This window comes from Xyrauchen texanus, chromosome 14, assembly GCF_025860055.1.
Source record: "Xyrauchen texanus isolate HMW12.3.18 chromosome 14, RBS_HiC_50CHRs, whole genome shotgun sequence".
NCBI lineage: Eukaryota > Metazoa > Chordata > Actinopteri > Cypriniformes > Catostomidae > Xyrauchen > Xyrauchen texanus.
The window spans coordinates 35,314,572-35,339,180 of record NC_068289.1 but is presented as its reverse complement, the minus strand read 5'-3'; the positions used below and the strand labels follow the sequence as shown (position 1 = coordinate 35,339,180).

General features: G+C 37.5%; 1 protein-coding gene across 1 annotated transcript in view; it reads right to left on the bottom strand.

Annotated features, from left to right (window-relative positions):
* Window positions 1-24,609, bottom strand: part of LOC127655340 (protein disulfide-isomerase A5-like) — a 74,151-nt gene that overhangs the window by 38,782 nt on the left and 10,760 nt on the right. Inside the window, exons 2-9 of the mRNA XM_052143100.1 lie at window positions 22,255-22,381; window positions 16,194-16,281; window positions 8,502-8,585; window positions 8,328-8,373; window positions 4,817-4,909; window positions 4,090-4,150; window positions 3,684-3,751; window positions 1,005-1,096 (exon numbers count right to left, since the gene is read on the bottom strand). Of these exons, the coding sequence (XP_051999060.1) occupies window positions 1,005-1,096; window positions 3,684-3,751; window positions 4,090-4,150; window positions 4,817-4,909; window positions 8,328-8,373; window positions 8,502-8,585; window positions 16,194-16,281; window positions 22,255-22,381 (659 nt within the window). The remainder of the gene's footprint in view (window positions 1-1,004; window positions 1,097-3,683; window positions 3,752-4,089; window positions 4,151-4,816; window positions 4,910-8,327; window positions 8,374-8,501; window positions 8,586-16,193; window positions 16,282-22,254; window positions 22,382-24,609) is intronic.

Below are 24,609 nucleotides of genomic sequence, written 5' to 3'. Positions count from 1 at the left end.
ATTCCCCAGGTAAACGGCGCACATGTACACACCTGTCCACTTGATGTAAAAGAAAACCGGACTCATCGGACCATCTTACACTGCTCCAAGGTTCAGTTCCTATGCTTGTGTGCCTATTATAGGCGTTTTCAACGGTGGACAGGGGTCATATCATGGGCACTGTGACCGATCTTTGGCTACGCAGCCCAACACGCAGCAGGGTGTGATGCAGTGTTGTGACATATTCCTCCCATAACCATCATTAAAATGTATTTGTACCACAGTAGACTTTTTGTCAGTTCGGAAAATTAAGGTATAGCCTTCATTGCCTTCACGCATCGATGAGCCTTGGGCGCTCAACACCCTGTTGCCGGTTTGTGGTTTGTCCCTCCTCGGACCACTGCGTAGGTACTCTGCACTGCTGACCGGGAGCACCCCACAAGCCTTGCAATTTCAGAGATGCTCTGACCCAGTCATCTGGCCATAAAACTGTGGGCCTTGTCAAAGTCGCTCAGGTCTTTACACCAGCCCATTTCTCCTGCATTCAACATGTTGACTACAAGAACTGATTGTTCGCTTACCATCTAATCTACCCAGACCTTGATATGTGCCCTTGTTAGGAGATAATCAACATTATTCACCTGTGAGTGGTAATTATGTTTTGTGTAAATATAAAATTGTTTGTTTGTTCATATTTTAAAATTAACCATGATTAATAAATGCTGTAGAAATATTGGTAATTGTTAGTTCATGTTAAATTTTGCATTAACCAATGTTAACATACTGCATATATAATACGTTATAAAGTGTTCCTAAACAATGTAATAATGCACTATTTAATTTTAGTCTTATTATTTCTGCACATTTTCAAAGATTTTGGTTTAGGATAACATTTTCCTAAGAAAACTCAGAATATTTTTCTTACCCCACTTTCTCTTATGCTTGGCAAATTAGCCCATTTTGTGCAGTTCCTCAAACGGTGTCTTTGTTTTGTGTTTTAGAGTTAAGGACCAAATGTTACTCACTCAAAGTAGCAGAAGGTTGGGTAGCCCTTGACGTTGAACTCCTGTTTGAGCCCGTCAAACTCTGCTGGGTGCACGTTCATCCCCGCCAGCACCTACGCCAAAGGCAATGGATTAAACTCAATACAAACAATCCCTGTCTACTAGCTCAAACACAGGAAAATGAAGATGAATGGCCACATCAGAGTTTATGCAGAAAGCTTGTTGATATAAATGGCATGCAGCGAAGTGGGACAGGGAAAATATCCAACTCTCTGATGACATTGCAAGGTTCTGACATACAAATCCCACCCCAAAAGCAATTTCAACTCACCTTGGTTTTAGAGAAAATTGACGTACAGGAATAGTCCACTCTTAAATAAAAATTCTGTCGTTATTTACTCACCCTCATGTCATTCCAAACCTGTATGACTTTTTTCTCCCTTGTGGAAAACAAAAGGTTTTTGAAGAATATCCTGGCCACATATTAATTAAAGTGAATGAGGACTGGGATGGTCAAGCACCAAAATGGCAGTGGCGGAAAGTGGTGGCTCAGCGGTTAAGTCTCTGGGTTACTGACCGAAAGGTTGGGGATTCAAGCCCAAGCACCGCCAGGATACCACTGTTGGGCCCTTGAGCAAGGCCCTTTACCCTATCTGCTCCAGGGGCGCTGTTTTATGGCTGACCCTGCGCTCTGACCCCAGCTTAGTTGGGATATGCTAAAACAACTACATTTCATTGGCTCTGTACCTGTACTTTGCACAATGACATTAAAGTTGAATCTTTAAAAGCATGATAAATGTGGTCCATACTTGTGTACATATTCCAAGTCTTCTGAAGCCATGTGATAAAGATTACGTGAGTAACAGACCAAAAAGATACAGACAAAATGTAATTATTCACTGTAAATGTTTTCCTTTACTCTCCTCCTACAATGAACCAATTGATTAATTTACAAATCTGACTGATTTAGTTCATCTCACAGACTCATTGATCCGTTGCAGCTGTTAACTGCTCACAGGAGAGGAACACTAAATTTCAGACTGTTCCTCACAAAATACTATCAAATGACTCCAGAAAACCTATGTCGAGTTGTATAATTTTTTTATGTCATTTTGGAGCTTGAAAGCACTAGTCTTCATTCACTTTCATTATAAGGAAAGGTGGGCAGGATATTCTTTAAAAATGTAAGGGGGTGGCACAGGATTTTCATTTTTGAGAGAACTATTCCTGCACTCATTTTGATTTGTGCTTAAATGTCAAAATGCGACGTAACTATATTACACTGCTAACTCTAAAGAATATACCATATGGTCTTATTTCAAACAACACAGTACGCATCCGTCTGGCCACTGAAAAATGTGCAGTCGCAGTCTGCTGACCAACGATTTCCTCCCAAATCCATCAACATATCTGCAACGTTATCAGCTTCTCCCACACGTACGTGGAAAGTCAGAACACAGGAGAGGCAGCAAATCTACTCATGTCACGTCCATACCAGCATTCCATCCATTCATTATGCAAATCTCTAAATGAGCATCTTTATTTACAAGCCCCTGGTAGTGCCCACTCATCATTCCAAGGTAAGACAAATAAATACTGCTTAAACTGAAGAAGCAATTCTTTACGTGAGGAAGAGAAGAAAAAAAAAACACTTCTTTCAGTTAAGTTTATAAGTGAATAAAAGGAAGATGCAGGGTTACCAAAGTTTTTCCAACCAATTCATTTCTATAACTTTTAAATGACCCTTCCAAGTTGTTGGTGATTGAATAAGGATTGTTAAGAATTATTCAAATTTAGACCAACTTGTAAATCAGTTTTACCGATTTATTGAAATGGCTGAAAAGAACGATTCAGTCACAAATCAGTGAAAATTTGTTGTACTCAACACAAGTTCAGTATCTAGTCGATTAAATATTTAAGAGCAGAGCATAACTAGAAACATGTATCTTTGCTATATACATTTTCATGACTTTTCCAGGCCTTGAAAACAACTTTAAAATTCCCAGTTATTTACAGGTTTTCAATGACCGTGGGAGTTCTGAAGATGAGAATCATTCTGTTGTTCCAGCTGTATGATACTGTCTGATGTCTTTTTGGCATTTGCAAGCTTCCATGTTGACAACATGTCCACTTTCAAATTCACAGTGGGGGTTATTAAAACTTTTGATTCCCATTTCAACATTTTCAGTTTGAATGAATGTCAAGCATGGATGTGTGTTTGTGTGTGTGTGTGTGTGTGTGTGTGTGTGTGTGTGTGTGTGTACTTCTGTGAACATTGTAAGATGTGAGAGAGAGAGAGAGAGAGAGAGAGAGAGAGAGAGAAACGAAGGTCTGAGAATGAAAAATGTGCAGTGAAGTACAGTGTGGGTTTTGCAAAAGTGTACATAGAGACATTGAGCTGAGCTGGCATATAATCTATATTTGACCACAGACATCAACAGCAGGAAGTACATCTAATAACTGTACTATGAAATCAGCATAAGTGCTTTTAGGTAAAATTGCTTCTTGCTCTAATGAGGGGAACTAAATTTTCTGTCAAAAAGGGACATCAATAGTTTTGCAAAACATCCCACCTGTTAAGTAATTCACCAAGTGTACCAGATACGGGAAAAAAACACATTGTTGAGGTATGGTATGACATTAAAACATGGAAATAAGAGACTAAGTAGGCCATGTGAATGCCTCTGACATGCTACTTACATATTTCCCTTTTGTCTCAGTGGCTGCTTGCTGAAAAATTGGCTGCATCCTTTTACACACACCACACCCTGCATGTAGGAGAGATTGATGTCAGAATGCCAATGGCCTGTTGCTATTCAGTTGTTAAGATTTTGTACCGGTAAGTGGTTTTAGTGCATTGCTATGCAGGGGCAAAGGTGTTTGGGGGCTTATTTGCCCATGTTTCTATGATATTCTGGTCACTAAATATGGCTCAGTTGCTCCATAAGGGTTCGAGAATTGATTCTGGCACACATGACCATACAAATTAAAAAGCTAGGATCTTCTTCCAATGAAATGAATGTGCAAAAGGTTTTATTTGTCACATTTTGTACGATTGCACACGGTTTGCATCATATAAAGTGTCTTGTGGCTGAAGATGACTCACATGGGGCGTAAAACATCATTAGGATGGGCCTCTCCTCTCTTTTCAGCAGCTTCTTGAAGTCCTGCAGGCCAAAAGCACAACATTACATCTTTGGTAGGGTAGAAAGTTTCCTACATGTAAAGTGGATTTATAGAGGGTCAGTTGTCCCAGTATTAACAGGAGAAAATGTGTATATGCTTGTTTGGGGGTGCTGCATTGTTGCGGCAATCATGAGTCAATCACTCTGGGCAAAAAAACAAACAAAAAACAAACAAAATATAATACCAGGATGTTTGTGTGTTTTTTTATTTTTTATCATTTAAATCAGCATAAATTCATGAATAAATACTTTAAAACGTTATAATAATTGTTGTTAGTATAATTAATTTTCGTGGAAATAATATTACAATACAAAATACACTTAATGGTCTTAAAAACAGATTTTATTTTTTATTTGTAAAACATAATATCTTTCTTTTGATTTGGGGTGAAATATGACCAACACAGTTTTTCCTGTGTCCTGGACAAATTGGTCCAAAAACTAAGGCTAGTGGATTTACATTCACATTCGTTCATGGGCATCCTTTAGGTTTAGGCAGGTTTAGTCTCTGGAGTCTGAAGAATAGACCTACTATTCTTTTGCAGATTTCTCAGCTACATGCTTTTGTTCTGTGTGAAGTTCCCACACCTGATAAATACTCAAGAGCAGAAATCTTAATTGTGGTGAGCTTCAGAGAGCGATACTGACCTTCTCTGTCTGGATGTGAACAATGTCTTTAGCCTCAGGGTTCTCCTCCCACAGGGGGGCACTGGCGGGGTCTTTTAGAAATGCCACCATGGACTTAAAGCGGTGAGAGAATAGATGAAGTATTAGAGAAACTTTGTAAAGTGTTCATCAGATAATAATCTGTACTGAAACAAATTTGCTCATATTTCCAGATTTTATGATAAAAAGTCATAATTAATAGATTAGAAATGAATAATTATGAGATTCTAAATCAAAATTATGAGATGCTAAATCATATAAGGTAACCAAAATTATTATAAAAAAAGTCATGTTTATGATACTGTCAAAATCATGAAAGACTAAGTCATAATTATGAGATGTTAAATCATAATTATAAGATAAAAAGTCAAAATTATGAGAGGCTAAGCCATAATTAAGGGGTTAAAAACTCAACATTTTGATATAAAAAGTCAAAACTATGAGATGGTGTCAAAATTACTAATAAAAATACTAAGTCATAATTATGAGATAAAGTTGGAGAGAGTAAAATGTTTGGATTTAAACAGATTTTTTTTTGCCCACTTTGTTATTTTTATTACATTTTCATTTCATTTAATGCATAATTTGAATTTAGGAACCTGTTTGGTTTTATTTTTCAGTATTTCAATAAATAAATTAAACCGTTAGAAGTGAAGTGAGTTCTGATGGGGGGAAGGGGGTTGTTGTACTTGCTTGTTTTTATTATTTGGGGTGACCTCACCCCACCCCCCCTGGAATCTGCACCCCTGGTTTTAAGCGTCTCCTCTATTCACGCCCCAAAATTTAAGACCTGAGCAAAAAAATCTTAATACTTATTGTAATTTATTAAAGATATTAACACTTTTGTGACCTTAAATAAAAAAAAAGGAAGACTTCAGACTTTTTAAGGACCCGTGGGTACACTGGAAGCACTTTGGTGCCAAACTGATACTAAAATAAAAAATGCAGAGATACCATTTTTTCTACAGTTGTGCATTTACATTTATGCATTTGGCTTCTATCCCAAAGCGACTTTCAGTGCATTCAAGGTATACATTTATTATTTATATATATATATATATATATATATATATATATATATATATATATATATATATATATATGTACAGTCATGTCCATAAATATTGGGACATCGACACAATTCTAATCTTTTTGGCTCTATACACCACCACAATGGATTTGAAATAAAACGAACAAGATGTGCTTTAATTGCAGACTTTCAACTTTAATTTGAGGGTATTTACATCCAAATCAGGTGAACGGTGTTGGAATTACAACAGTTTGTATATGTGCCTCCCACTTTTTAAGGGACCAAAAGTAATGAGACAGATTAACAATCATAAATCAAACTTTCACTTTTTAATACTTGGTTGCAAATCCTTTGCAGTCAATTACAGCCTGAAGTCTGGAACGCATAGACATCACCAGACGCTGGGTTTCATCCCTGGTGATGCTCTGCCAGGCCTCTACTGCAACTGTCTTCAGTTCCTGCTTGTTCTTGGGGCATTTTCCCTTCAGTTTTGTCTTCAGCAAGTGAAATGCATGCTCAATCGGATTCAGGTCAGGTGATTGACTTGGCCATTGCATAACATTCCACTTCTTTCCCTTAAAAAACTCTTTGGTTGCTTTCGCAGTATGCTTCAGGTCATTGTCCATCTGTACTGTTAAGCGCCGTCCAATGAGTTCTGAAGCATTTGGCTGAATATGAGCAGATAATATTGCCCGAAACACTTCAGAATTCATCCTGCTGTTTTGTCAGCAGTAGTTTATTGACATCATCAATAAATACAAGAGAACCAGTTCCATTGGCAGCCATACATGCCCACGCCATGACACTACCACCACCATGCTTCACTGATGAGGTGGTATGCTTTGGATCATGAGCAGTTCCTTTCTTTCTCCATACTCTTCTCTTCCCATCACTCTGGTACAAGTTGATTTTTGTCTCATCTGTCCATAGGATGTTGTTCCTGAACTGTGAAGGCTTTTTTAGATGTTGTTTGGCAAACTCTAATCTGGCCTTCCTGTTTTTGAGGCTCACCAATGGTTTACATCTTGTGGTGAACCCTCTGTATTCACTCTGGTGAAGTCTTCTCCACCACAGTTGTTTTCCGTGGTCTTCCGGGTCTTTTGGTGTTGCTGAGCTCACCGGTGCGTTCTTTCTTTTTAAGAATGTTCCAAACAGTTGATTTGGCCACACCTAATGTTTTTGCTATCTCTCTGATGGGTTTGTTTTGATTTTTCAGCCTAATGATGACTTGCTTCACTGATAGTGACAGCTCTTTGGATCTCATATTGAGAGTTAACAGCAACAGATTCCAAATGCAAATAGCACACTTGAAATGAACTCTGGACCTTTTATCTGCTCCTTGTAAATGGGATAATGAGGGAATAACACACACCTGGCAATGGAACAGCTGAGCAGCCAATTGTCCCATTACTTTTGGTCCCTTAAAAAGTGGGAGGCACATATACAAACTGTTGTAATTCCTACACCGTTCACCTGATTTGGATGTAAATACCCTCAAATTAAAGCTGAAAGTCTGCAGTTAAAGCACATTGTTTCATTTCAAATCCATTGTGGTGGTGTATAGAGCCAAAAAGATTAGAATTGTGTCGATGTCCCAATATTTATGGACCTGACTGTATAATCTTATTTATTCATAGCTCAATGTTCTACCAGTTGAGCTTTAGAAACACAGAGTACTGACTCAATTCAGTACACGAGAACTGTCATTGTTGTTTTAATATGCATGGTTAAGCCAGCTGCAATGAAATACTGGTGTGCGATTTACAAAAACCAGGGGAAAAAGAAGAGCAATATGTGACTTAACAGCAGGTGCATTTAATAAGAGCTCTCCATTTTTTCCACACCAGTGGCGCCAGTGAACATCACGGACTCATCATCCAGCAGAGCTCAGCTCATTCATTTTTAACATATTCACATTACAGCTACCCTCGTTGCAGGGCCATTCATCAACGGCTCGTCAGATTTGAACGTAAGTGAGCTGAGAGGCGAGAGGAGAATGAGATAAGTGAGAGAAACCAATGAGAGACAAGTCTAATTCGTCTACAAATGATCCAAGGGCTTCTGCCTCTGGTGCTTGACGCAGAGTAGTAAGTAACAGTCATGGGAAAACTGTTGATACAGAGCACGTAGATAACGAAGCGAGGCATTCACTAATAGACAGCGAAAGGTTTTTGACGTCAGAGGAATGTGGTGTACATGAAAGCTACTGTGAACAAGCTTCTCTCATAGCGGTAATACATGTGTAAGGGATGTCAAGATTTTTACTGCAAAATTACTTAAATTTAGGGTTGTTTCCCAGATGACAGAAATTCATTGTTAGACAAGGCACACAATCTGAATGGTATTTACTGAAAATGCAGATCTAAAATCCATGTATCCAAAAAACAAATATCAATTAGCTGAATTCTGAAAGAATCTACAAAATAAAATGACTCCAGCAAAATGTAACTTTTTTTAAATTACCTTAAATGTGGCTGGTCTGTTGTATTCTGTGTGGAAGTTCCCATCCCTGAAAGCATTACAATACTGTAAGATAAATGTCTGAACTAGCCGAAAGCTTGCTGTTCTCAACATTATTCCAATGAGACCTTCACAAACCATCTTTACATTGATTCAGAAGAAAGAGATTGTCCTTACTTGTAATGCAGGATCTCCACGCCTTTGGATTTCGAGCTAGGGTCTACCTTCACTTTTTTACAGAGTTTGCGGCCTTCTGAATCACTGAAAAATATATCAAAGAAAAGGATATCTTCATTTTCAAATCACAGAAAATGTATTTATTAAATAAATTGAGCTATATTTGAACTGAATAACTTATATCGGTTTTGTGTGTATGATAACATGTTTATGGTAATTCAAACTAAATAAATTCAAAGATATTTTTTCAAAATACACTTACAGCAGAAATGTTTCAAATTTCATTCCATTCTATAGTACTTCCTTAAAGTCAAATCACAATTCCACACCTGTTTCTGGACAACTGGGTGAAGTACTGAGGAGAACCATCGAGAGCAAGCCGATTCAGGCATGCACACAGAAAACACAATTGCAGTAATTATAAGCATGAAGCTGCGAGGCTTTGGCGTGGGTCTTAGTAAATTCTGCTCAACAAGGATTATAGTCATGTTATTCTATTATAAAACAAGTCCTCAAGGGGCATTTTTAATGCAAATTGATGCAGCCAAAAACTTGAAGTGATACAATTAATGTCTTAAGACATTAAATAAATTGCTGTACCAGCAATACATGACCGCTCATGGGAAGTGACAGACGACCACTTCAATAAGCTAATGTATGGGCTGTGTCTAACGTTTGGCAAACTCTGTCATTCTCTTCCTGAAGGACAAGATGTTCAGTTGCCTTTTCTTCAGTGTATTATACACAAACTCTACCCGCTTTCCTTAATTCAAAGCCACAAGCATGGTCCAAAAATAACTTTTTATGCCAATGGCAGGTCAACTGACAAAATTTACCAGCAATGAATATGTCTTACTGACCATGAGTGTCTTCCCCTAATTTTGTATTTATATTATAAATTATTTAGCTGTTCTCCTGGCATCTTAGTGACAAATAGTGCAGTTTATTGTGACAGTTGCAACATCATATACAAGATGAGCCAGTCTTTGTTTCTCTGTTGCTTTGGACGTTGCATTTGTCGGCTGCATACGTCATCGAGGCTGTCTCACTTCAGAAAAGAGAGTAGGACACTTGTAATACGACCTTCTTTCATGGGAATTCGGAGGATGCATGAGGTGTATCCTTTGTGGGCACTCACAACCCACAATTCTTTGCTTCAAGGGAACTGTCTAAAGAAAAATGATGCCATTTTGCCCATAAATATGAGGTTCAAACGCAAAGAATGTTAATTCCCAAGTTGAAGTACCTCAGTAGATAAGTGCAGAGTATATAATATGTATTACTATATTAGTACATCATTAAAATAAAGTATAGTACAAGTAAGGACTAAACCTGTAAAATCTAATTTCTTTTCTCTTTACATCATTATAACTCTCCTAAAATATACCTAATACATTCCCTTCTAAAGGGACATTGTACCCTTGTCACTCAAAGCACTCGCGCTTGTTAAAGAGTGGCGTGCTGTCATAGCAACCATGTTATGTTCCGTTACCCCTACGAAGACGGTCTCATTTAGATGAGGCTTGTTTAAAGGAGGACACTCTGTATACTGCAGCCTTTGAAATGAGACACTGCAGTCACAAAAATGTGAAAACATTTTGCTGACACACATTTTGATAGAGACATTGACTGTCCTTATCCGCAGCGTCTCGAAGCTACATGATCTCTATGTTTTTATGAGAGTTGGCGACATGAGTAACAGCAACCCAGAGAATATTCTGGGTTCAATACAAGTTAAGCTCAATCGACAGCATTTGTAGCATAATATTGATTACCACAAAAGTTGTAATCCAGTAAGGCACTTACAATGGAAGTGATTTAGGCCAACCTTTAAATGATATATATTTTTTATTGAGTTTTTATTCCACAAGATAAAAACAATACGTGCACTGTAAAAAATTATTGTAAATTTATGGCCAAATTCCTACAGCAATCTGTGATTCTTAAATACAGTACTTTGCTGTTAAAAATTTTGCAGTCTGGGAGATCAAGAGCAGGCTCACTGTGAAGTGACTAGTTTTACAGTAAATAGCTGTTCTATGCAAGGCATTAGGGGAAAACGAACATTTAAAATCGTGATATCATCTTGGTGAAAGCTATAGTTACATTTTGAAACATGATACTTCTGACCAACTCCTCTGTTCTTTATCATCTCACATCAGCCTTCACTTGTCTGTCTAATGAGAAGTAAAAAAAAGTGTATTTTTTATGATAAAAACAACAACAACCTGCACACAGTAAAATAACAGCATAGCATTGCATTGTGGGTTATAATGGTGACATACCCATAAGTATGCATGCTTTGGAAATGCATTAGGGCTACACAAATTAAAAACAAAAATCAAACAAAAAAACATGTACAAAAGTTTTTATTCAGACTGTAACAAAAATAACATCAAAATAAACCAGCAAATAGTAAAAAATCGGAGTAAATTCTTCATGCCGTAGTGCATGCTGGGAACATAGCTGTTAATTTCAACAACAGTAGACAGTAAGTAATTTAACAGCAATATGCAGCTAAATTGCAGTTGTATATTGTAGCTGTTAAAAACAGTAACTTGCTGTTAATTTCAAGAATGGTAACAAACCGTATTTTTACAGTATAATGCTGGCAAGCAACCACAGACATTTTCTTTCTACAGGAATTGTTTTTACAGTGTGTAGTAACGTGATTTTAGTGTGATAAAAATCACTTACAAAACTTTTCTGTGTAAAGTATATAGAAAATATTACAACTTTGTTGCCATATCGAATCCGATGTAAAAATTATGATTTAAATTTTACAGCTCAAATAATACATGAGTTTTAACAGAAGAATTAAATGCAAGTGCTGTTATAAAATTATAAGCTTCATATTTTTGCCTTTAAACCTTCCAAAAAGTCGCCACATTCACTTCAATTGTAAGTGCCTCACTGTAAAGGACAAATAATAAAACAATCTCTCCTGCAGAATGTTCAGTTTTAGCAACAGATATAAAAAAATTAAAGATATCTATTGGCAATTTGTCTCATCTGTGATCAGATTTTCCAAGATATGGCCAGACATGAAGTCCACCAATAATGTTAGAGCGACAGCAGTAGGAATGTCCAATAGCTACATACAGTAAAGATATTAGCGATTTCAAGTGATAATATCGCTGCATGTGAGAACGGGGCTATACCGTGACCAGTCTGAAAAGTGGGGAGGGGGGGGTTTCCCGTGATTTGAGATAAAGCAGCAACATTTATGGTTTAAATGTATTTGATCATATTCTTAAGCAACTGATCTGGAGATTTTGGTCTTTCCCCATTTAAGTATATAGGAGCTGTACTTGTATAACTTGAAAATAGTTGCCTGGAGGCATTGTGAATATGACCACAGAGTAACCTGACTTGCCTTAAAGGTACTTTGACATATATATATATAAATAATTGTACTCATATTTGGTGCTTGGTGTGTTTATTTTGGCCAGATATGAAATGTATGGTGTTTTTACTGTTTTAAATTCAGAAATCAGTGCCCACTAAAAAGATGCACTTAGTTACAGACAAATTAATCTGTCATATGAACAATGACAAAACATAAAAACAACAACAAACCACTCTTATCTTCACACTTAAACCTCTCTTCATGTACAAAACTTGAGAACAAAAAGCTCACAATTACCTGATTCCTGCCACTGTGCATACGCCAACACACCACACCACTGAGAGCCAGATCTCTCTATTGTAATGGTTCCCTTCTTTTGAGCAATAATGAGCACGGAAATGTATTACATAATGACAAATAGGAGCAGAGAGGACTGAGAAGTGAACTAAAGACCCATACTAATGGAAATTCAAAGAGATGGAATTAAATTATGCTTCTGACAGCACCCGCCCCCAAACTGACCGCAGCCCTCCCTCCTGTCCCTCAAAGGCAGATGAGACATTAATGTTATGCATACAGAATAATTAACGTTATGCATATCCCACATGGCGCCTCCGTGGGTGGACTGAGAGAATAGCGGCAGTGATCAGAGCTCATTCTGTCAGGTGGGAAACTCAATTACCCATGCTGACTCAGGGTCACAGATTGGCAACTCTTGAGTACGCATAGGTAGACATGCCCAAATTTATAGCCTCCTCAGCCACTACAACCAGACTCTGTAATACCAATGAGAGGTGTGGTCATCGCTTTCAAGTGTCTTAAGCCGTTCTAAAGCACGGCTAAAGGTTATGTGTAGAGTCACTGGTTTAACTTGCAGGGGATATCCAGGGGTCAAAATTAATGAAGTGGAAAGTGGTTAGTACACAAGACTATTGGCTTCAAACAAACCAAAACAGGGTTGAAAACTTAAGCGACTGTTAAAAGCAGTCGAAGCAGAAAATTCAAGCAGATGATTAATGGAGGTTCAACGCAAGGACATAGAAATTTAGTTTAGTTACAAATTTTGTACTTCTCTTATCCAACAATGGGTCTCTGTATGAAGGAAGAAAGAAAAACAGAAAGCAAGCAAGCAAGAAGGCAAAAAGTATGAATGCAAGAAAGCAATAAATAAATAAATAAAAAGGAAGATGGAAGAAAGCACGAAAGAAAAAGAAAAAAGCACAAAAGAAAGAAAGAAAGAGCAAGAAAGATAGAAAGAGAGCAAGAAAGCAAGCAAAAAAAAAAAAAAACTCCAGCTACCACGTCAGTGAGCAATGACGTTGGATAATATTTTCTTCAGGATCAAAGTGCAGTCTTTTGCATGGTGAAATCTAGCAGGAGAAATATAGTCATCTCAATGGGAATCCATGCAATCAGGAATTTCACCTGATGGAATTCCGGTGGTGTTTAATGTCCCCATGAAAATTTTATATGAGATTCAAATTTGGTGAACTTCGGCATGCAAATTTCAACGTTGCAGCGTTGACCACTAGGAAGTTGCTTGGTTGGGCAGTGATCTCTGTGTTGGCAGTGCTTCATATATACACTTGCTACTAGGGCTGAGTATCGACAACCACCAAATAATACAATAAATATTGTGATACGTGCCACGATTCAAGATATAGTGATTTATTAAGATAATAATAATTGTATCGTTATTGAAACTGCACAAAATGTGTGAGAGAAACCCAGTGTGCCTGCAAGAGAAAGAGTAAAACTGTTTTCAATCTTTCTCTGAGTTTCAATATCACATGTGCCACATAAAAGGCTAAGAAAAATGCTACTACTCCTTTATGGCATTACCATTTCTCTCAAACTGATCACGCTCCATTCCTGACCCACTTCCTTAACGACATCACCAGCAGAGCAGAGTCCCATCTCTCTGCTTTGCTCTTTCTAGGGTTTCTTTGCTCTCATTTCTACCTATATTGAGTTACTTCCTGTAAATCAGTAGTTATTCACGAGAGGACCAAATAAACTAAATCAAAAAACAAACAAATCAATTAAGTCTCAAAAATGTGCTTTAAGGACTGGTTTTAGAAAAAAGTAAATATATTGGCAACACAGGTCAGATGGTGTCTAAATTAATTCAAGTAAAAGTTACCTACCAAATACTTTGCAGTTACCACCCAGCCATTAAGAAATGAATGAGAGGGGGCCTGAGTAGCTCAGCAAGTAACAACGCTACCTATCACACCTGCAGTCTCAAGTTCAAATCCAGGGTATGCTGAGTGACTCCAGTCAGGCTTCCTAAGCAACCAATTGGCCCGGCTGCTAAGGTGGGTAGTCACGTTGGGTGAACCTCATCGTGGTCGCTATAACATGGTTGTCGCTCTCGGTGGGGCATGTGGCGAGTTGTGCGTGAATGCCGTGGAAAATAGCCTCCACACGCGCTACGCCTCCGTGGTAACGTGCTCAACAAGCCACATGATAAGATGTGCAGATTGACGGTCTCATACGTGGAGGCTACTGAGATTCCTCCTCCGCCACCCAGATTGAGGCGATTCACTAAACCACCACGAGGACTTTGGGAATTGGGCATGCGAAATTGGGAAGAAAATCCCCCCCACCCCCAAAAAAAACTATTATTGAGAGGCATATTATTGACTGATAATTAGCATCACAGACATCACTAGAACGTCTGTGATGTCTTTTCTAAAAGCACAGACAGACAGAGGATGCAAAGCTATGACAGCTGCATTGATACAATGCCACTACGCAAGCAGATAAGGAAACCAAACTTCACATTGAGGGAGACATGGGTGATAACTTCAAGGATTCCTTTTATGAAACATGGCTGTCCACATTTACATGTCATCATTGCCTATTCGGCCCAATTGGCCAACCCAGTCACAGTGAAGATGAAATAGGATAGATACTATTATTCCTTAACTCCAAAAGATGCACTTATCATTTGAGATAAAGAAAAAGGAAAGGAATATGTTTGGAAAGTCTGCCAAATAATGTGCTGTTCATCTATATATTGTAGGACCCAACAGAAAACAATATTATTACTGTGTTTGGTGCAAAAAACGTTGACTAACATTTAACGCATATCTTGAGAGGGAAAAGAAATGATAAAAACAAAAGGATGAGATCTTGCTTAAAAACAAGTCTCTCTCATTATCTAGAACAACAACAAAAAACTTTTAAATAGCACAAGATTAATAATTGGTAAAACTTCATTATTTATTTTTTCTTACCAATTTGGAATGCCCAATGCGCTCTAAGTCCTTGTGGTGGTTTAGTGACTTTGCCTCAATCAGGTGGCAGAGGACAATTCTCAGTTGCCTTCGCGTCTGAGACCGTCAATCCAGACATCTTATCACGTGGCTTGTTGAGCGCGTTACCATGGATATGTATCGCGTGTGGAGGATTCACGATATTCTCCGCGCACAACTCACCACGTGCCCCACCGAGAGCGAGAACAACTTTATAGCGATGTTACCCCATGTGACCCTACCTTCCCTAGCAACCGGGCCAATTTGTTTGCTTAGGAGACCTGGCTGGAGTCACTCAGCATGCCCTGGATTCGAACTCACGACTCCAGGGGTGTTAGTCAGCGTCTTTACTTGCTGAGCTACCCAGTCTCCCAGTAAAACATCATTATTAACTCTTTCCCCACCAAACACGGAATTTTCCCGGGTTTTATGAAAAAATGCTTCCCCGCCAAACACGGAATTTTCCGGGTATCCGTGTTTTAGGTGGTATACGGTAAGGAAGACCCGCACGCATGTACAAAGAAACAGACTGCGATCGTCTCAAACGTGAAGTGGAACACCATACTAATACTAAAGCACTTGTTTGATAAAAATGCCTTTTTCTCAGCTTTTTGTCCGAAATGTTGTTTTTGACAAAACCTACCTCTGTTCAAGTGACAATAAAAAAAGAACAAATGAAGATAAAATAAAATCGTTTTTTTTGCCTAAAAGCAGAGGCTCAGATCTTTATTTTGATATATAGCATCTTCATATATTCATGGAAGAAAATATTCTGCGGGCCATTAAAATTTAGCGAAAATCGTCAAAAACCCTGGCGGTGGCTGGCAACTTTTTTTAAAAACGCTGGCGGGGAAAGAGTTAAAATAATTTCAAAGAAATATAATATTTTTATTAAAATACTTTTCCTTTGACAGGCAAAGTTATAGATTTCCAATTGGCAGTTTTATTCACCTTTGGCTTAAGGGATCCCTCTCCTTGAAAAAAATCCCAATTTCACCTCAGCATGCATGTACTATATATATTAAGTGAAATATCTTATTTGATTTGACTTGCTCTAGGGCTATATAATGGACTGAAACTCACCCACAGTTGACCCAGGCGATGGTGCCCTGACCTTTCACAGTCTGAGCAACATCAGAGAGCAGCTTCAGTTGAGCATCTCCAGATGTAGCTGGGGACACAAGAAACACACCTACTGAAGACTGCAGGAGGGTCATGTTTCAAAAACAGTACAATTTGAGGAGTCTACATCTTGTTGATATGTTAAGCATGCATTAAGTTAGGTGTGTATGCACATACAGACAAGATTCGAATAAGTATTTTACATGGGTGCTAAATGACACTCATGTTCACATACACAGATTTTCAAAAATGTGTCCAAATATACTGTTTATACAGCACGTACCCCATAAATGTAAATGTTAAAAATGGCAATTATTCTACTATATAATTGATTAAGATTTGCAAAATATCATTTAAATGAAGCTCAATCAAATCTTTTTTATTGAGGTATTTAAAAAATAATGTTGATTTAAAAAAAGAAAGATTACTGAGCTATCAGTCAGATTATTAGGATACATGTAAATATACCAGATATTCTGGCCTAACATAATTTAGGAGGGCATAAAAATGTGTTTAGATATAGTTCACAAAAAAAACATATACTGTATATATATATATATATATATATATATATATATATATATATATACACACTCACCTAAAGGATTATTAGGAACACCATACTAATACTGTGTTTGACCACCTTTCGCCTTCAGAACTGCCTTAATTCTACGTGGCATTGATTCAACAAGGTGCTGAAAGCATTCTTTAGAAATGTCGGCCCATATTGATAGGATAGCATCTTGCAGTTGATGGAGATTTGTGGGCTGCACATCCAGGGCACGAAGCTCCCATTCCACCACATCCCAAAGATGCTCTACTGGGATGAGATCTGGTGACTGTGGGGGCCATTTTAGTACAGTGAACTCATTGTCATGTTCAAGAAACCAATTTGAAATGATTCAAGCTTTGTGACATGGTGCATTATCCTGCTGGAAGTAGCCATCAGAGGATGGGTACATGGTGGCCATAAAGGGATGGACATGGTCAGAAACAATGCTCAGGTAGGCCGTGGCATTTAAACGATGCCCAATTGTCACTAAGGGGCCTAAAGTGTGCCAAGAGAACATCCCCCACACCATTACACCACCACCACCAGCCTGCACAGTCGTAACAAGGCATGATGGATCCATGTTCTCATTCTGTTTACGCCAAATTCTGACTCTACCATCTGAATGTCTCAACAGAAATCGAGACTCATCAGACCAGGCAACATTTTTCCAGTCTTCAACTGTCCAATTTTGGAGAGCTCTTGCAAATTGTAGCCTCTTTTTCCTATTTGTAGTGGAGATGAGTGGTACCCGGTGGGGTCTTCTGCTGTTGTAGCCCATCCGCCTCAAGGTTGTGCATGTAGTGGCTTCATAAATGCTTTGCTGCATACCTCGGTTGTAACGAGTGGTTATTTCAGGCAAAGTTGCTCTTCTATCGGCTTGAATGAGTCGGCCCATTCTCCTCTGACCTCTAGCATCAACAAGGCATTTTCGCCCACAGGACTGCCACATACTGGATGTTTTTCCCTTTTCACACCATTCTTTGTAAACTCTAGAAATGGTTGTGCGTGAAAATCCCAGTAACTGAGCAGATTGTGAAATACTCAGACCGGCCCGTCTGGCACCAACAACCATGCCACGCTCAAAATTGCTTAAATCACCTTTCTTTCCCATTCTGACATTCAGTTTGGAGTTCAGGAAATTGTCTTGACCAGGACCACACCCCTAAATGCATTGAAGCAACTGCCATGTGATTGGTTGATTAGATAATTGCATTAATGAAAAATTGAACAGGTGTTCCTAATAATCCTTTAGGTGAGTGTATATATATATTAAAATTCAGATTATTTACTCACCCTCATGCCTTCACAGATGTGTATGAATTTCTTTCTTCTGCTGAATACAAACAAAGATTTTTAGAAGAATATTTCAGCTCTGTAGGTCCATACAATGCAAGTGAATGGGGTCCAAAGTTTTGAAGCTCCAGAAAGCACATAAAGGCAGTATAAAAGTAATACATAAATAAATATCTTCAGAAGCGATATGACAGGTGTGGGTGAGAAACATACATTTTTAAATGTTCAATATTAAAAGGTGCAAGCAGTATTTTATTCCTCATTAAAACGTTTAAATCCTAAAAGACATTAATTTAAATTTTGCAATATATGTACGAAATCATGACCACTCACACTAAAATGAAGACTCCAGTCAAATCAGTAACCTTATAAAAGCTGCTTTATTCTGCATGGAGAGGGTCCGCACATGGGGGCTGCCATGTTAGAATCGCATGACTAGCCGAATACTACTCGCTTAATCTCAGTAACCATCCTGTTATTGGACACTTTCACTCATTGATTAAAGTAATCATGGCTGACTGTGTATACTAAATATCTACAATGGCATCTGAAACTGAAAATGATTTATTTGCAATATGACACGAAGACTGTCAGTGATAAAATGGAGAAAGGAGCTCTTAGCGCAATTTATTGTACAAAACAAGCCCAGATGGGACTTGTGATAGATATCAAGTATTTTTCAGCCTATGTAAGGCACAATTGAATTACCACAGAAGCACACTTAATCTTAACTATCACCAAAACGCAGAGTGACATTTTCATTTGCAAGCCCTTTTCATGGCGAGTTCAAAGCTGCGGATGACGCTGACATTGCCGCTTTGACGCGAATCATGAACGCAGCTTCACAATTGCTGTAACAAAGTGGATAGCAGTCTAGTGGCAAATTAATATTGTGGAGGACGACAGTTTAAGGGATTTAATGCCCATTGCAATGAATATGCAATCTATGTGGAGACTAGTTCTTTCAGTTTGTCTACCTCCCACTTAGACTTTAGGAAATGTTTACTGTTAATTGAATTGGTGATATTTAAGTGCATTGTCTTTATATTGTGGAAGGCTTTGTTTCGAAAATTTTAATAAAGCATTATATTGCTACATATTGTTTGTTTTCTTTCATAAGATAGAAATACATTTATTTTGATAAGAAAAGAATATATAGTCAAATTTTAGCACTTATAAAATCTGATTAATCGTGATTCCAAAAATGCTATCGCCTGACAGCTTTACCTAAAACACAACAAAAATGTGAATGTGAAAGTGGAGATTGATAGAGGAAAAAAACGTAAATATTGATCTGTTTCTCACCCACATTAATCGTATTGCTTCTGAACATATTGATTAAACCACTGTCTTGTGTCTTGTGAGTCTTGTGGATTACTTTTATGCTCCCTATATGTGCTTTTGGAGCTTCAAAATTTTGGTAGCCATTCACTTGCATTGTATGGACCAACAGAGCTGAGAAATTCTAAAAATCTTTGTTTGTGTTTAGCAGAAGAAAGCAAGACATACACATCTGGGATCGCATGAGCATGAGTAAATGATGAGATAATTTAAATTTTTGGGTGAACTATTCCTTTAAGTAAATAAAAGTCTGCATTTCAAAATGACAATAAACAACAAATGAATGCCATTGATTCTATTAAATACACAAGATTTCAATCAGTCTTTTTAGAATAATACTATTAAATCAAAGGTTGTATGATTTATAGACAATGAGTTCATCTGAGGCGCTATCACACTCCAGCTCATTTGATTGGTGTGAAGGTGCTTTACCAACTTGAGTTACGTAATAAGCTATCTGCTTTAGACGTTAATCACTATTGATTATGTGCAGTGTTGGACTGTCGCACATTCATTATTTCTATAAAATTAGTGGTGAAGGATAGCAGCTGTCGACAGGAATGCAATGTTTACAATGTTTATTGAGCAATAAAACTATAAAGGGTCCTAAAGCTATATATCATGTTTATTATGTTGGGTCAAATTGAAAAAGCTAAAATCATCAATACTCAAGAAACAAATTAAATTAAAAACAAATAATAAAAAAATGCTAAATGAATGTTGTTCTTAATTTTTTGCAAGCTTAATGTGAATGTGAAAAGGCAGCCTTGCTGCCAGATAACAGCTACTGGTATAAGTCACTGACAGGGAAAGTATTTTGCAAAGACTCAACAGAACAAACTTTTAAAGTACCAAATCTGAAAACACCAGTGTTCTATAAGGTTCCAGATTTAAACATTTCTGACAGTCAGTGAGTCTCCCATTACATAACTAAAAAGGAAACCTTTTGATCTGAAGGCATATGCTTAAATGTTTGAAATTAGTTTTGTAGACAAAAATATAATTGTGTCAACATTTTAATTCATTTAATTACAAAACTAAAATTTTATAAAAATTAAAAAAAAAGGTTTTAAAATGGATGACTTGGATCGAATAGTTAAGAAAAGCAGCCAATAGGTGTCCAAAATATAGATGGGAACTCCTTCAATACAGTTTAAAAAGCATCCCAGGGTGATACCTCAAGAAGTTGGATGAGAAAATGTCAAGAGTATGTTTCTGCAAAATCTAGGCAAAGTGTGGCCACTTTGAAGATGCTAAAATATAACAGTTTTGATTTATTTTGGATTTTTTTAGTAACAACATAATTCCCATAGTTCCATTTATGTTATTCCATAGTTGTGATGACTTTACTATTATTCTAAAATGTGAAAATAAAGGGAAGGAGGTATTGCCTCAAGTGAAGGAGTTCAAGTACCTCGGGGTCTTGTTCACGAGTGAGGGGACAATGGAGCGGGAGGTTGGCCGGAGAATCGGTATTGCACTCGCTCTATCGCACCTTTGTCACGAAAAGAGAGCTGAGCCGAAAGGCAAAGCTCTCGATCTACCGGTCAATTTTTGTTCCTACCCTCACCTATGGTCATGAAGGCTGGGTCATGACCAAAAGAACTAGGTCACGAGTACAAGCGGCCGAAATGGGCTTCCTCAGAAGGGTGGCGGGCTTCTCCCTTAGAGATAGGGTGAGGAGCTCAGTCATCCGTGAGGAGCTCGGAGTAGAGCCGCTGCTCCTTTGCGTCGAAAGGAGTCAGTTGAGGTGGTTTGGGCATCTGGTAAGGATGCCCCCTGGCCGCCTCCCTAGGGAGGTGTTTCAGGCACGTCCAGCTGGGAGGAGGCCTCGGGGAAGACCCAGGATTAGGTGGAGAGATTACATCTCCACACTGGCCTGGGAACACCTCGGGGTCCCCCAGTCAGAGCTGGTTAATGTGGCTCGGGATAGGGAAGTTTGGGGCCCCCTGCTGGAGCAGCTGCCCCCGCGACCCGACTTCGGATAAGCGGTTGAAGATGGATGGATGGATGGATGGTGAAAATAATAATAATAATAAAATAAAGAATGAGTTAGTGACCCTAAACTTTTGAATGGTAGTATAAATAAAAACCAAGGGACCAACAAAATATCCTGTCACTTTGTCGTAAGTGGTTAGGACAAAAGCTCAGGTTTACATGCGAGAGATTGATTTTAAAGTTGAACATGCCACCCTTGGTTAGGACACGGTGTAAATGGACTATCACAACTATTGTGTCGAGGAAAAAAAAAAAGATATCAGGGAAAGTATGCAAACTGCATGCTGAACTGCTTCACAGGATAAGCAGAAATACTCAGCCATCAATCAAATGCAGTGTTCCATACACCGACTTACCAATGAACTCACATGGTCAAAATGGGTCATGAATTATGAAACAAATAAATCTTAACATAACAGCAAGGCCTTGAGGGGCTCTTCCCTTATGTCGTGTGGATTGTTTATTGACAGTTTGACCTTACTGTACCCATATATGGTGCTGTGCTTGCTGGTTCATCTAATAACAGCTAGGAGTTATGCAAATGCAGTGTAAGGTAAAGGGGTTGATTTTTCGAATGGCTGTGAATGATGCATTTGCTTTCATTTTAGGGTGTAGCAGTTCTTATGCGCTTTGCACATAGCTGTAAAATGTACATTATCACAAACAATAAACGTAGCAGGTAGCTTAAACATCCCAAGTAGCAGCTGTGGAATATGCAAAAGGTGGCATCTCCAAAGATGCCAACATAAATGTCGCTCTATCTTTTGGCTGCTAAAGCTGTAACACATTTATTCCGTTGTTAACTCAATAGTCCTGAGATAACAGAGGGAGACTAACCTGACTTAGTATACAGGACAAGAACATTAGTTCTGGTTCTGAGAAGTTTTTTGAAATCCTTGTGGTCACTGACTTTCTCTATGAGTGGAGACACCTTTACTGCTTGCAGAGCAGACAACACTGCAACCTGCGGAGGAGAGAGAGAGAGAGATTGAGATAATCATTTTTCAATGTCAAGGCCAAATATCACAGGCATTTTAAAACAATATCCTAAACTGTGGGGCAATATAAATGCTGTACTAGTGTGAAGTCACAACAGTGTGTCCAACCTTGATGATATAGTGAAGTAAATATAACAGCCATTAGAGACCCAGAATATCATAAAAATAGTTGCATCACAGCAAAATGCCCCTATGTCACTCTTCTACCGATCAGTATCAATTGGAAAAGAGCTTAGTGAAGCCAGGTTGCATATCTATGATAGACATTGTCTAGACATTGTGACAAAATTGCCAAAATGAGTCCTTTTATAAGCATCAAGTTTATTGTTTATTTTGAATATCTTAAATTATTCAAATTAATATAATTAATTATTTTTTTAATTAATACATTTAATTTGTGTTTTAATTACATTTTAAAATTGTGTAAATAAATATAATAAATAATGAATTAATCATAATTTATTACATTTAAAATAAACTAAACAATGAACTGATGGTAATTTACATTTACATTTACATTTATTCATTTGGCAGACGCTTTTATCCAAAGCGACTTACAAAAGAGGAAGAACATCAGCGAATCATCTTAGGGAGACAGTGGTACAAAAAAAGTGCCATATTACAAAGTTTCACTATCATCATAATAGTATACAAAACAGATTTAAGTGCAACAAGAAATGTAAATATATATATATATTTTTTAATTTTTTTTATTTTTTATTGACCGGTTAAGTGCTTTTGGAAAAGATGTGTTTTTAGCCGTTTTTTGAAGATAGAGAGTGAGTTAGCTTCCCGGATTGAGTTGGGAAGGTCATTCCACCACCGTGGTATGATGAAACTGAAAGTCCGGGAAAGTGTTTTGGTGCCTCTTTGTTTTGGTACGACAACATATATAAATTAATAATACATTACTTAAACCTGAAGTATGTAACTTTTTGGTTATATCTCAGCTTAACATGCAGAGACAACTATAAGTAAGCCATTCATACATTTTCTTGAAAACTGTAAACACTGTATCTCTGTGGCACTATGAAAATTCCTGTTTGTTTTGAGCAACCCGCTTTGACCCAAGAAGTGGAACTATATGACTTTCTACAATTGCAGAGGATGGGTGTATTTTAAAAAATTACTTTATAGTTTGTTTATTTTTGCAATTCAGTTCGATGGTGCTAGTGTCACAGAAATTACATAATTCAGCTTCAATTTATTAATAATTTTATTATATGAAAAATTTGTACTTACATTTTAAAATGTAACTAATTAAAATAAAAATAAGAAATAATGATCAATTTAATACATGAACAATAAATACGCAACTAAATTAAATAGAGGCTAATTAAAAAAATTTGAAAATTCAATTTAATTCTAATTTAATGTAATTTACTTTATTTTATTTGTTGCATCATAATGGTTGCCATACTATCATCATAGTGGAAGAAACCCAGTAAACCCATAAAAGTGGCCTTAAAAATAGCTTCTGAAATTGTTGCCCTGGAGTGGGAGAACATGCACTTTTTTTACCGTTACTCTCTCCATCACTCTTTCCAGCAGAGGCATGTGATTTGGAGTTTGGATGGAGCTGAGCCGATAAGGCAACAACAGATTAAGCTGCTGTCATCTAAAGAAGAGGAAAGTGGCAAGAGCAGACAGGCCATGACACAAACGGAGACTGACATAATCATCTCCCAATGTCAAATGCTCAATGGGGAAAGACACAAGCACAATGAGAGAAAATTAAGTTGTCTTAAGTTCTGGATAAGACACTTTAAATGTGTGCATTTATTTTCACAATGACCTTCTGCTTTCAGCATGAAAAAAAATTATAAACATGTACACATTTATTTTGTACATCTAGATCAGCTTCTGATAGCTGACTGACACATTTTGGGATTGTCTTTAGATTATTACAATTTGTATACCAGTCATTACAGTATAATTAAAAAAAGAAAAGCAGAGATGCCAATGCACAAATTAAGGGTAAATTGTGGGATCATCATTTCCAAAATAATAATTATGTTCTCAAACAACTGTCCCAGAACAATCCTCCTATCTGACATTGGTCAAAAAAACAGATAGCACTGCCCCAAACTCACACCATTGGTAGAGCCAATTTTGCTATGTTGGAGGGCCATAGACGTAGAAGCAGAGATGACTTTCTATTTGAATGAGTGTTTAATTTCTGTGTATGGTGTAA